This window comes from Eleutherodactylus coqui, chromosome 1 (genome assembly GCF_035609145.1).
Source record: "Eleutherodactylus coqui strain aEleCoq1 chromosome 1, aEleCoq1.hap1, whole genome shotgun sequence".
In the NCBI taxonomy this organism is placed as follows: Eukaryota; Metazoa; Chordata; class Amphibia; order Anura; family Eleutherodactylidae; genus Eleutherodactylus; species Eleutherodactylus coqui.
Window position 1 is genome coordinate 149,685,074 of NC_089837.1, and position 13,692 is coordinate 149,698,765.

Genomic DNA, 13,692 nt, shown 5'->3' on the forward strand with positions numbered 1-13,692 from the left:
TGTGGAATCCGGAGGCGGACACCTGCTCCGAATTCTGCAATGCCAGTCAGCCCGTGTGCAGCCGTCCTTTTATGAAAACTGGAAATGTGTTAAGGACAACCAATTGACAAGCTCAAATTTCATGAATTACATCTGTTTTTCTATAGCAACATAAGCAAATGTAACTTATCTTCGTTGTACAACTACCTACATATAAAACTGGAAAAAGAAGCGCCTGTACCTTCTGGACGGTATTGTGCAATAATAGTCACAGTTTGGCCAGCATTTTTCAGAGCTGCTGCTGCTTGTTCATGAGTGGCTGCTCTGAGGTCAACACCATTTACCTAGGAGATCAAGAATAATAGGACATGGTATCAACATTAGATATGTCAGAGGAGTGGTGTACAGAACTGGACTCAGAAGTTTGTGAAATAAAAAAGCATCCCCTTTTTTCTATTCTAATACAACCTATTTAAGGACATTTCGTGGTCGTTTTTAATCAAAGGTTAACTGTAGCTTTAATTCTAGAACACATTTCGTACATTGTAGAGTAATGTCACAGTCTCATTATTAGAGTGGGTTTGCTCTGGCATGGGGTTGCCAATGCAGAAACAGAGAATAGGACACAGACTAGTGCTGCAGTGTATGACCTGTCTCCCCCTTCCTCAGTTGATGGTATGATAAGCCAATGGGAGCTATGGGATCATGGCCTCTTCATTCTAGTTGTCGGTGAGATTCACTGTGCACATACAGCAATATATAGCTCAAATATACAAAAAGTTGCAATATAAATTATTTGCACTTTGCGTTTTGAGGTTACAATAAAAGCATGCCACTACAGCACTTCCCATTACATTGGCCATGCTGCTGTATTGATCTACTTTCTATTTGTGAGTGTCACGCTTGCCATCTCGTGTCCTCGGGCAATATTGAATCAATACCCCTGCCCCTTACACTATGTTTATAACAAAATCAATCTGCAAAATTTCTGTTGATCAGTTGAGGCGTGTAAAGGTTTTACAGAAACCACTCCCCAGAAATAAGGAAAGAATTCATTTGGTAGTTGCTGTAAATTTTGGCACAAACTTAAGATCATCTCTTTTAAGGCTGACGACAACAGGCCACTAGACTGGCTTAAGCAAGGGGTATCAGGGGTTAATAGAAAAATTAAGCATTGTTTTTTGTTCCTTTTTTAATTGGGGTTGCCCCACTTCTGGCTATTGCTAGAAGTGGGGCACTAGCCAGAAGTGGAGCAATAAGCAGGTCAACAGGGATCCGCTGCCCAAGACCCCCAGCTGATCACAGTGTGAATGGAACTGTCTTTCTGCTGGAAAGAGATAGCTCTGTACATCATTCAGTGGCCCTGGATGGAACTTTATGCGAAGTTGCAGTCATTTCAATAGAACTGAAGTTGAGTGAAGAATAGCCTGAAGGGGGAGAGAACACCTTTAATTACTCCTTTTCAACCATTCTTTGCTATGTTCTAACGGTTAATGCTATAAACCTAGTGGCTGCAGCTGCTCTGTTCACCTCCCATTTCAACAAGTAGACTCAAGCCGTATATAAGTAGTTGGAGGACAGACCATGACATTTTACATCATAAAAACATACCGATATAATACGGTCCCCTTTCCTAAGTTCTCCGCTTAAATCAGCAGGGCCCCCTGCAAGGATAAAGGAGATGAAGATTCCTTCGCCATCTTCGCCACCAACAATGTTGAAGCCTAGCCCTGTGGCACCTCGAAATAAAATAATCTTCCGTTGTTCCCTACAAGAGACGCATTAACCTGTGTTACCTACAAAGTCAGATTTTGAAATCAGAACAAAAACAGAACATTAAAAAGAAGAGCGGTTAAACAAAACACCCGCAAGAGGCAAGGATTATAGGTGGTAGGAAAGGGTACGACTACGGCGCTGTTCAGCATTCATTTCACGAGGGGGTATTTGTATGGTATATATTAATCCAAAAATCTAGGTTTTAATTATTGTCTGGAGGAGATTGAAAGTGCCTGTCTGCACTGATGATGCTGCTGCTTAGCTCATCCCTTGGCAGCTTAACACAGAATATGTAACTGGGTGCTAGTGCAACCTCAGCAGAATCCATAAAGACAGAAGTTCTCCTTAACCCCTTAAGCACCTGGCTTATCTAGGCCATAAGGATGCAACAAATTTTGGGGGGTTTTCATCTCCATTTTTCTAAACCCATAATTTTTTTAATTTTCCATCTACATGGCCTTATAAGAGCTTGTTTTTATTTGCGTGGCGAACAATAGTTTTTATTGGTACCCTTTTTCTGTGCATATAATATATTGTAAAACGTTTATATTTTTTTTCTTAAAAGCAAATAGATAAACTACATTAACGCTGTAAAAAGAGAATTAAAAAACAATGACAGAATTGAAGATACGGCATAGATGACAATACATTTTTTCTGTGGGTCCGTACGACTAGGATTATTGCACCAACAAAATCAATTTTTCTAAAATTATAATTATTTTTACATCGCTGCATTTAAAGTCCCATACTTTTGTATTTTTCCATGGATGGATCTCTGTGGAGGGCTAGCTTTTTGGCGTGACGAGCTGTAGTTTTTAATTTGCTTTATTTTGGGTGCATACAGCTTTTTTTGAGCACTTGTATTGCATTTTTTGTGAGGTAAAACGAGCAATATAAGCATTTTGCCTCTTTTTTTACGGTTTTTGTTTTGCAGTATTATAGTACAGGTCATTACAGACATGATGATACCAAATATGTGGGGTCTTTCTTAAATTTAACAAAAAAAAAAAAGGAACACGGGAAAATTAGCAAAGGAGGTTTGTTTGTTTAGTTTTTTTTTTCTCTCCACACACACACACACACTTTAAGTCCCTGAAGTGGACCTGAACCAGACCTACTCGCTATGATAAGGCATTGCGGGACTTCTGTCCCGCAGTGCCTTACTACGTGTAATAGCGATATAGGCAAGCCGGGATGCCAGTATCTGGTGTCCTGTTTACCATGGCAACTGACCGGCCCTCCGTGGTCTAATGACGTCATAGCGGGAGCACCCTCCCTCATTGAATCCTTTACATGCTGCGATCTACAGAGATCGCAGCATGAAGGGGTTTAACAGCGGGGGTCGCTGTCCTTATGTACCCCTGCTCCTGCAGCAGGAGGTTGACTAGCCATAACAGCCAGCGCCGAACGGCATGGGCTCTATTTCTGAAACCACGCTATCGACAGGGCATAAGTTTGCATTCTGTTGCGTTAAGTACCCTGCATCGTATTAACCCCTTAATGCTACAGGGCATAGATGCAATACACGTATGCCCTGTAGCATTAAGGGGTTAATCATAATACCCCCCTTACCCTTCAAATTGATTTTAAATGGACTATACACATGTGATGAACCATCGTATATAAGCAGATGCTAAGATCAAAAATGCATATACATGATGGTAAATGCTTGTGTTAAAAAGACAAATGCAATACAGGCCTAAAACCGTTATTGGTTAACCACACAAAGCTTCGGAGCCCAGAGACCTCTTGCAAACTTGGTTGAAGGGGCCTCTCTGCTCCAAAAGTTTGCATATATAAATATTTCTGATTTGCCAATAAAGGCACGACCTATACGCAGCGTTTTCCCGAAAATAAGACTGTTTTATATAATTTTTCTACCCCAAAAGAGGCACGGTGTCCCTTATTGGCTGAGGTGGCGTTCATAAAGCAATCACAGCAGTCTGGAGGGTTATTCAAGCCCTATTACCAGGAAGAGAATGCTCTCAGTGCTGAGGACTACACGGAAGACTGCCGGAGTGCCACAGCCCAGGTAGTGGGACCCGAACGGCGCCTGCTAGGTGAGTATTGTTTTTGTTTGTTTATGCAGTGTAGCTAGGGCTTATTTTTGGGGGAGGGCTTATATTTCAATACTTCAATTTAATCCCAGTGAAGGATTATACTGTGAGGTTATGGTCAAGACAAAATGGCTACTTACTACCAAAAGGTTACATGCAATTGATCAACAACAAAAAGTGTTACAATTTTATAAAAATATACACTTACCGCGTTAAATCATCATCTCCAAGCATTCCTTTCGGGACAGGGGAATATCTGCTAGGGGACGGTGGTAATGTGTGTCCAAGAAATCCAGGTGAGCTGATATGATTATCTGTTTGCTGAGAATATGCTGCAAACAATTAAAAACAATTTAGGCAAAATTTTGAGAAAAAAACATTAGTAAGAATAAAAAAATGAATATACACAAAACATTACACGAGTCCATTATCTGCCATTGATGGGCTATATACCCACAACAGCCTGTCGTTCACCTCCCTCAAGAGTGTTGTCCACATGCTTTCTGCAGAGTTGCCTGAACAGAATACACCAATATCAAATCATAGAGGGGTATTGTGCTTCCCTCATTAATGCAAACAACTGAGTTCATTTAGTACTGGATTCTTTTAGCATTCTTACTAGCCTTTTTTTGGTGTTGTTTTGGCTGCTACACATCCGCCCCTACACATCCACTTTCGCACCTATAGATTCGGAATGTGATGTCCAAAAAGGTCATATGGGTGCGATGACCAGATGTGTATTTTTACACTATTTTTGCTGGAAGTTGGAGAGTACTTGTTACTTATGAATCCCCAACTGCTAAAAATACTACGCCAGTTAGAGCTCATGTCCACGACCGTGTTTTCAACGTGTATGAATCCATGCACGCGTGTCTAGACACTACCAATATGCATGAGAAATAGATGGCAGCATGCTCTATTTCTATGCATACCCATGCAGCGTGAGTCCTATACATTTGTATAGGCTACGCAGGAAACAATGACCATATGCAATACGTTGCAAATGAGTGGCGTTTTCATATGCAACCCTGCTCTAAAACAGAGCGGAGATTTAAAAAAAACAAAAAAAAAAAAAAAACACACACACCTTCACATCGCACAGGTTTGTGTGCATGTGATATGCAGGCATGCGCAGTGCACACACAGCCGTACGTTGTTCTCTGCCGGTGTTTAGAAGTATCGGTGAAATGCAGAGGAGAGACCAGCAGTGTTTTACCAATACGTTCATGGGCATGAGCCCTTATTCAAAGGCTATTAAGCAAAACAGGAAGGGGAAAAGGATTGGAAACCTCTAAGTATTAATTACTTACAGTTTGTGATATCCGGAGGAGCATAGCTGTCATTCATAAACATGGTGGTGGGTTTTGCTACTTTGAGATACACAAAGTCTGAAGTATTTTTTAAAGCAGTCACAGCTTCTTCATGAGAAACGTCTTCCAAGCACACAGAATTCACCTGCAGGAAAACAGCATTTGATTTTATAGCACAAAAGCGTCATTTTGGATAAAGTGACTTGCCGATTTGATCGTTATCACACTGGCAATCATTAACACAAGTCGTCTCAAACATAGAATCAGATTCTACAATGTGCACATAGGCCTACACAGAAGCCGTATATACAAAAGCAGGAGATTTTAGTTCATTAACGCCCCATAGATCTATCACAGATCTGGTTTCTAGACACGCTTTACACCAATTTCACAATGACATTGTGGTTAGTATTTTGTATTGATATTTGTAAGTCAAAACCAGAAGTGAAACCTGCAGAGAGAAAACCGATAATGGGAAGATTTTCACTTTTAGGCTTTGGACCCACTCCGAGTTTTGGCAACATACTGACCAAAATACTGCTGTGTGCAAGTAGCCTTGTAGAGAATTCAGTCATTATCTATAAAGCATATCCTCTTTATTTTACCTACAAAACTAGAAAGTTCATAGAGGGCACCTATGAAGAATGACATTTTGCTTTCTTTCTTCACCTGCTCTTGAACTTGCTCTTTGGGGCAACAGTTGTACAGAATAGCTTTCAGCATTCCAACAGCTGTCCCTTTGGTACATAGAACTATGTATTAGAAAACAAGTAATTCCTTTGACTATAGCACTACTGACAGGGAAGCTCAAGGGCATTATACCATATAAAGGAGTGGATAACTAGCTCTCTGTGAAATGGAAAACGTGGCAACGTGTGCACCACACTTTATAGGTTTCACACCTGCGTTGGATCCTACGGACAGAGGGTCCGTCTTGGAGAAGACTGAGATTACCAGAAGAAAAAGCACTGCATGCAGCATTTTTTCTTCTGTCCAAAAGCTGGGCGGAAAGTGGGCAGATCCCATTTTAGTCAATGGGTTCTGGCCGGTACCTTCCACAGACTGAACCATTCTGCCCTTGGGATTTTGCTTTCCTGTTCACCAAACGGAGCAGAAAAGCGGAATCCCCACAGAGCAAGTGTGGAAGCACCCTAAAATATCCCTTACACAGGTGTTTGCAGAAATGCAGAGTTTATTGCGGTTTCAGCAGCACTTGCATATGTTATGGTTGCATTTTCAGAACAGCTGAAAACACAGCTTGGGGGAAAAAAAGCAATACTTACCTAGTTGGCACCATCCGGGTTCCTCTGGCTGTTCTCCGGAGCTCTGGGCAGGCTTCCCTGCACTTGTCAGCACCGACAGAGCATATCTTGATGGTAAAGGGGGTTTGATGACACCGCCTCCAGCAAGAGATTGCTCTAAATGGTTCATCAAGTGGTGGCTCTGATTGGCTGAGCTAGCACTTGATGAACCAATCAGAGCAATCCTTTGCTGGAGGCAGGGATTTCAATCCCCATTACCACTAACAGATGCTTTGTCGGCGGTAACAAGTGCAGGGAATCCTGCCCCGAGCTCCAGAGAGCAGCGAAAGTGACCCAGACAGTGCCCGCTGAGAATTTTTTTTTTTTTCCCCATCTAGTGTAGCTAGGGCTGATTTTAACACTGCCAAAACCATGGTACCAAGTTGTGCTGCGTTTTCTGCAGCACTGAAAACGTTGCCCATTCATTTTAATGGGCAACGCACAGCTGAAAAAGGCCAAAAAATAGTACATACATCGCTTTCATAGTGCAGCATTGAAAACGCTGTGTTTGCTCGCTTGTGTCAGCAGCCCCAAGGAAATGAATGGGAGCGTTGTACAGCATTTATCGCAGCGCTAAACACTGTACAAAACCGCCTGTATGATGGAGGCCTTAGACTAATAAATCAATTGCATTTCCATCACAAAAAAAAAAAATAATGAAATTGTTATTTTCAATTAAGTCATTTCTTACACATATCAATAGATGCTGGTAAATCACTCACATTTAGCTTTCTATATATCATGTACTTAGGGCTGGATGATTTGGCCTAAAATTAAAACCTTTTTTTTTCTCTTTCAAACTTATGACTTTAATCTCAATTTTTTTTTTAAGCAAAACTAGCTGATTCCATCTAACAGATATCAGTTAAATAGATTGTTATTGGTTGTCATGATTTTAAGTAGATGGCTGTGTTTATACTAAGGCCGCTCGCACACAATTTTTTTATTTTTACAGTGTATCACATGTGTGAGTTTTGCTCACATAATACGCGGTAATTAACTCTACATTACCAGCTATGGTGCCTCTCACACAGCGCATGAAATACATGCGCCAAGATAGCATATGTGGATTCGTCGGCATACAGCAATATATAATTTAAGCCATTTTACTATCAGCATAGCCATAGCTGTATGCAGTGTACTGCGTGCCCCCCACGTGTGGCATGTGCCAGCACAATCCTGTGTGACAGCAGCCCAACCGTCTGTTTACACGAGCAGATTTCTCATTTGAACGAGCGAATAATCTCAGAGTTCGCTCATGCAGCTAAATAGTGCATCGGCCTGTGTAAATGAGAAATCATTCAGTTGTACTTAATATAGTGAAGAACTAAGCGATCACTATTTAAAATGAACAATAAATCAGAAAACGATTTTGAGTCCTGCATTAAATGAATGAAAAACGAAAAGTGAAGGATCATCAGTTGTCGCCGGCTGAATTCAGACTGAACGAGTCGCTCACGTTTGAAAGAATTTTTGAATGATAAATCATTCTGTGTAAGACGACTGAAATATCTCCTTCAGAAACTGAACAATCAGACTCTCCCTACCGGACTAGATATAAGGGTAGGGGAGTACTGTGAAATTGGCGAAATTATAGTGAAGGTATGGTGAAATTTGTGGGCGACAAAGATACAATGACAGAAACCGTCAGGGGAAGAGAACCCCATCCTTTTCAATTCCATCTTCCTACTCAAATCAACATTTTTTGTTAAAGAGGGGAGCTCTAGAGAGATTCAGAGACCGCTTCAAACTAACAAGTAGGGGGCATGTCTACTAACCCTTCCAAACATTAACTCACTCCGAGAGATCTCTTCTACATAAGGGTCTTTCATTCCTATTAATCATCTTAAGGTTTTTGATCAGATTAGAGATATTCATCCCGTTGACCAAAATCTAAAGTGGAAAACGTTTTTCCATCTCCGTGATGAGAGATTATGTATGCAGTTGGGAGTCACTAGGGAGGACTATGAAAATATATATTAGTCCTCCCCTTTCTGTTGAGTGAAAGTGCCAAAGACCCCTCCAAAGGGAGTACATCATCCAAAAAGTACTGAGATGCCACCAGTTAGCAATGGGGAAAATAATGATTTTTTTGTAAAAGTTGCCTCCAATGAAGGTGAAAGGTTATCTTTGACATGGCTTGGCTATAAATCTAAACTTCCTAGGGAGGAACATAAAGCCCTTGTGGAGCTGGAAAAAAAGAAAGATATTATCATAAAACTGAACAAGGGCGGAAACCGGATTCTCACTAATATCAATTGAGGTGTCAAAAGAATATTGGCTAACACTTGAACCCTTGAACAATAGACAATAAGGAGTTTGCACTTTTTCACCAATATTCCAGTAGTAGCCACCTTTTATGAGCTTCCAAAAAACCTGAAGGGCTTAAAATCTCTAAAATGCTGGCCCAGTGTGTCAGGTATTAAAAATTTTACGTAGAATATTGGCATCTATCCACCATAAACGAAATAACGATTTATAAAAAACCTTTTACATTTCAGGTTTACCCAAATTTTTTATTTTATGGGTCTTCCACAAGCTCACGGGCACAGCTATGGGCAGCCTTGTAGTGCCTGGGTATGCCAACTTGCTAGTGGGAGGACAACTGCGAACTTGGGTGAAACTGTGAAAGGGCATCCCCAAGTATTAATTACTGAGGACATTATATTGACAATACATTGGTTATATGGTCTGGGTCTGAACCTTCTTTCCATACAATTGTGGCCAAATTGAATGAGAACATCAATCTATATTTTACTTTTGAGGTCCAGTTTGAGCAGCTGTTTTTTGGTTATTAGAATTAAACAGGATCATCATTCTACCAACTCACAGCAGAAGCCAACAGCCGGCAACAGTCTGCTTGCCTGGAATAGTCATCACCCTTCTTAGAAATTGACCTGCGGAAATGCCTCTTTTCAAAAGGAAGAGGAGGAATTGCTCATTATTATATAATGTTAAACTTGATTCGGATGACCCGAGAGAGGATTTCAGGTAAAAGGGCTACCTGGATAAGCTTTTATTTTGGGCTTATAATTGTGCGCTTTTTAAAAAACAGATAAAAACCTCCTAACCCCACGGATGAGACAAACTGATCCTAAAATCCACATGGGAGCATACGATTCTGCAGCAGCAGAGTTGTAACAAATTAAGAATTTTTGGCCTATTTTGAAGAGTGACCCAGTCACAATACGTCTGGTAGGTGAATCACCCGATATCACCCATGGAAGAGGTAAAAATCTGGGCGACTTCCAAGTTCAGAGTCATTATAAACCATTACTTTGGGCAAATGGCTGGATGGTAAATTTGTGGTACTTTTCATTGTATAGCCTCCAGAGCTTTCAAATTTATTCCTAAATCCAACAATTTTTGCAGTGCGAGTACAGGGAGGTCTTAACATAGAATTCACACATTTTCAAACAGCAGGGCTCATTTATATGTTTGCCCATGATGCCTGCGGTCTGATCTTTGGGGGGGGGGGGGCGATCATTTAAGTGTTTTCTCAAGCATCTGGGAGAAATTGAAAATGAAAGGGACAAAACAATCCCCAACCACAGCTTACACGGATGATCTTAATGATGCTCAGTAGTTTGTATAACATTTATAGCTCTATCGTGACCATGCCTCTATGTGGTGTATATACATGAAGAGGTGGTGTTAATTGAAGGGGATCCCTTTCTTTTGCATTTTTGTTACAACCCCTTACGGATTAAAAATTGCTGATATCCATAAACTAACATTTCAAATCTGAATGAATGGATTTGACCGACACTTTCGCCTTTATTTGAAGTGATGTGTGGTGAAGATCTGATTGAATTGGAAGACTAAGTCTGTGACTTACTCTACTGGGCATGTGACGCATCACACACGGAAGAGCGGGCGTTTTACATTTGAAATAGAATTTGCGCTCAGAAAACGAATGCTATACGTACACGTCACCGTTTATTCACATATGAGCATTGTGGGTTCATTAATGCGCTTGTGTGCACTTCGCACGGTGGCTATTAAGGTAAAATATTACAACTAGGCCTGTGCTCAAAAATACGTGGTGTGCATTTTCAAATTGAAGAGTTATTGCATGTAGTAGTGATCACAATTACTCCAGTATGGATTCTGAATTCATTATACATGCGCCTCAGTGTTCGCATTGTGCGGTCACTAGCGCGCTTGCTTTTTCTTGGCACAAGTGTGCGGATTGTATTAGGTGCTGGATACTTTGATAGGTCATTACAACTGCGCTTATGCTCGAGATTGGCAGATCATAGCACACATCAGTGATCATAACTGCCCTTCCATATGCAATTTAAACCATGGCCTTAGTACTTCATGTCAGTCCTCATCTGACCATGATCCCCATCACATCTCTGGATGGAGCCGACTGGAGCTGTCTTTTTGGCTTTGGGTCCTCTCTTCTCCAGGAGTCGTGAGTGTATCGTTGGTTGATGGGCCAATATGATTTGATCAAATTGTATACCAAGAACCTTGCATTATTTAATGTGGTTAGAGTATTGATTATAGGTATGTATAACTCTGATAGTAAATGTATTTTGCATGCTGTTGCCACTCTTTGGTTTCTGCTTCTAGTAAAACTTGTGTTATCTGATGTGGTATTGGCATCTGTGGATCTACATTTTATCATAATGGGGATCCATATCTCGTGATAATTCCTTTATTAGGACTTAGGAATTCAGCTTTTTGATAGTAACATACTCAAAACACAATGCCACCTAAAAGTAGATAAGTGACAACATCCAGTTAATGTGAAACAGGTCTACAGTTTGGGTTCCTGATGAGTCAAAGTAATTGCGTGGTCAAACGCATAGCATTTTAACTAGATAGGAGTGTCAGATTATCATAATTTTTCAGTTATCTTCTTATAGTATATCTAATGATACTACAAATATTTTTTTAATCTTTTTGTCCTTTGTTTTTTTTCTATTTGTGTCTTTTTTGTCCCTTAATGTAGGGTTTAATAGGGATATATAAAGCAATTCCAGCATGGGGGTCACTCACCATTTTCAGGCAGGTGCTCTATAGAGTTATGGGGTATCATAGTAGGATATTTCTTAGGGCCCTCCCCTTTTCTATATACACACACAGACACACACATGTTTTTTGCTCTGTCCCTCCTGGCATGCACTGTGCAGTCTAATTAAGCTACATACTTTATGTTGGTCATTAGCAAGGGAATTTTTTTTTATCCTTTTTTTTTTAATCTACAAGGGCCCTTGAATGCTGCTACTTTTGAATGCTGCTATAATACACTACAATACTTTGGTATTGCAGTTATTATATGGCCTATAAATAAATGCCTCTGTAGATGGCAGACCTGGAGGCCATCTTCAAGCCTCTGGGTGTTATAGCAACCCATTCGGACCCTGTGATCACACTGCAATGGTCTAAAGGGGGAAAGAGGGGGATCCTTCCCTCAGTCAGCTTTTTACTTGCCTTGGTCACATTGACAGTGGAATATACAGGGTTAAAAGGTAGGACTGGCTTCTACAAATGAAGCACATAATTTTAATGTGCTTTACAAATAGAAGCTGATCAGCTGAAAGCCGCATTGCGAAACTGCAGTGTTTGTACAAGAAAATCAAGTGTTTTACTGTGAATTAACCCGCGGATTAAAATGGAGTGCAAATGCCATAGAAATGCAATAAAAAGTGCCAAGTGAAAAAACACAGTCTTGTACAGGAGAGTTGAAGTGAGCAGTGGTTTTAATAGTTATGTGGTCTCCGGAGGATCAATGTGAGCATTTATAGCAGAAGCTTGAACTTTCATACAGATCGGGTTGCACAGCAAATGAGCTTCGCACCGACAGCGTGACCTGACCGTCTGAAAGTTCAATCTGCTGCTCACAGTGATCCTCCGTCAGAGCCCAATCCTGCAAACATCAACCTTATATACAGCATGCAGCTGAAGAGACACGTGGACTTCAGTGTACCATTGCAGCACTCACCGTTCATCTGTCCATCACTGGGCACTCCTGGCTGCTCCCTGTCCTCCTCCCCTTTTCTGTCTGGCTGCTGTCTCCTTGTCCCATATATCAGCTCCGCCCACAGGGGCAGGATTAATATCAATTTCACAATTTTGAAGAAAATCAAAATTGTGACTAATTGAAATGGCAAATTAATCCAATTCGATTCATCGCCCAGCCCTATATATAAGCCGGCCTTTTTGTGCCATCTAACAGCAGATTTATGTACAATTCAGGGTCTAAGGAAAGCTGGACAGCAACCCTTGTGGGACGGAGAAATACAAAATTCTTCACAAAAAAAAAAAAGGCAAGATTTAATTTTTTTTTTTTAATTTAAAAAAGGGTTTGACTGCATAATGAAGACTACTACAATCTTCACAATGTGCCTGCTATTTTTACTAGAAATTCATAGTCCGTGTAAATATCCTTGCAACCTGGTTTGACTACAGCAGCGGCAGACAGCAAGAATCCATAATACTGCAGCCAAAGCACAGAGCGAAAATCTGTACACCGAATACGGATTTGTAGCAGAAAATGCAGAGTCAAGATTACAGTAAATCTATTACAATAGTGGCACAGTACATATAAAATGTTGTGCTTTTGACCTTTATGCTATACACAAAATTCCTTAGTTAAAAACACAAATTTTTCAGCAAGTAGCGCTTGTGAACTACCACTTATGCTGGAATCATGCGGCAAAAAAAGTTTGTGCAGCAAAAACTTTAATAAGAAATTTTTTTATTTTTTTTTAAAGTTTAGAAAATGACTTATTGCTAGTAATAGTTTTTTTTTTTTTTTTAACACTTTCACTTCCAGGTTATTTATTTTTTTTCCATTGTCAATTTTTTTCATCATCTGCTTCCAAGAACTATAACATTTTTATGGGGTTTAAGATGGAAGGGGTCCCAACCCTCTATCTGCTGGCTTAGATGCCGTAGTGAACACTGACTGTGGTATTTAGGAGGTTACACATCCGCAATCAGCCGTTTCACCAAGCTGTCACCTGCCGAGTATGGAGCAGGCCTGACTCCCTGGCACGCTCCATACATTTCCATGAGAGGATGTACATGTACACCTAGCATGTCTAGCACTGGGAAAGGGATTAAAAGGACAAGTAACAAACAAGAATAGCTTTAAGTAAGCCTTGTGGAACATGGTGTATTTTATATAGCCTTTTGGTGTACAAATTTAGCCTTCAAGTTTTACTAATTTTGCAGGTATAACAAAGAAATCTACATCACGCGTAGCCAACACAAGGCTCACAGGCCAAATACGGCCCATCAGTCATGAAGCAT

At 40.5% G+C, this 13,692-nt stretch overlaps 1 protein-coding gene across 4 annotated transcripts in view; it reads right to left on the reverse strand.

The window, feature by feature from the left end:
- DLG1 (discs large MAGUK scaffold protein 1) overlaps nucleotides 1-13,692 on the reverse strand; it is a 175,261-nt gene that overhangs the window by 43,344 nt on the left and 118,225 nt on the right. For all 4 annotated transcript variants that reach the window (XM_066601662.1, XM_066601655.1, XM_066601654.1 and 1 more), the window contains 4 exons: nucleotides 5,123-5,267; nucleotides 4,021-4,144; nucleotides 1,591-1,747; nucleotides 221-323 (listed from right to left, as the gene is read on the reverse strand). In XM_066601662.1, the coding sequence (XP_066457759.1) occupies nucleotides 221-323; nucleotides 1,591-1,747; nucleotides 4,021-4,144; nucleotides 5,123-5,267 (529 nt within the window). The remainder of the gene's footprint in view (nucleotides 1-220; nucleotides 324-1,590; nucleotides 1,748-4,020; nucleotides 4,145-5,122; nucleotides 5,268-13,692) is intronic.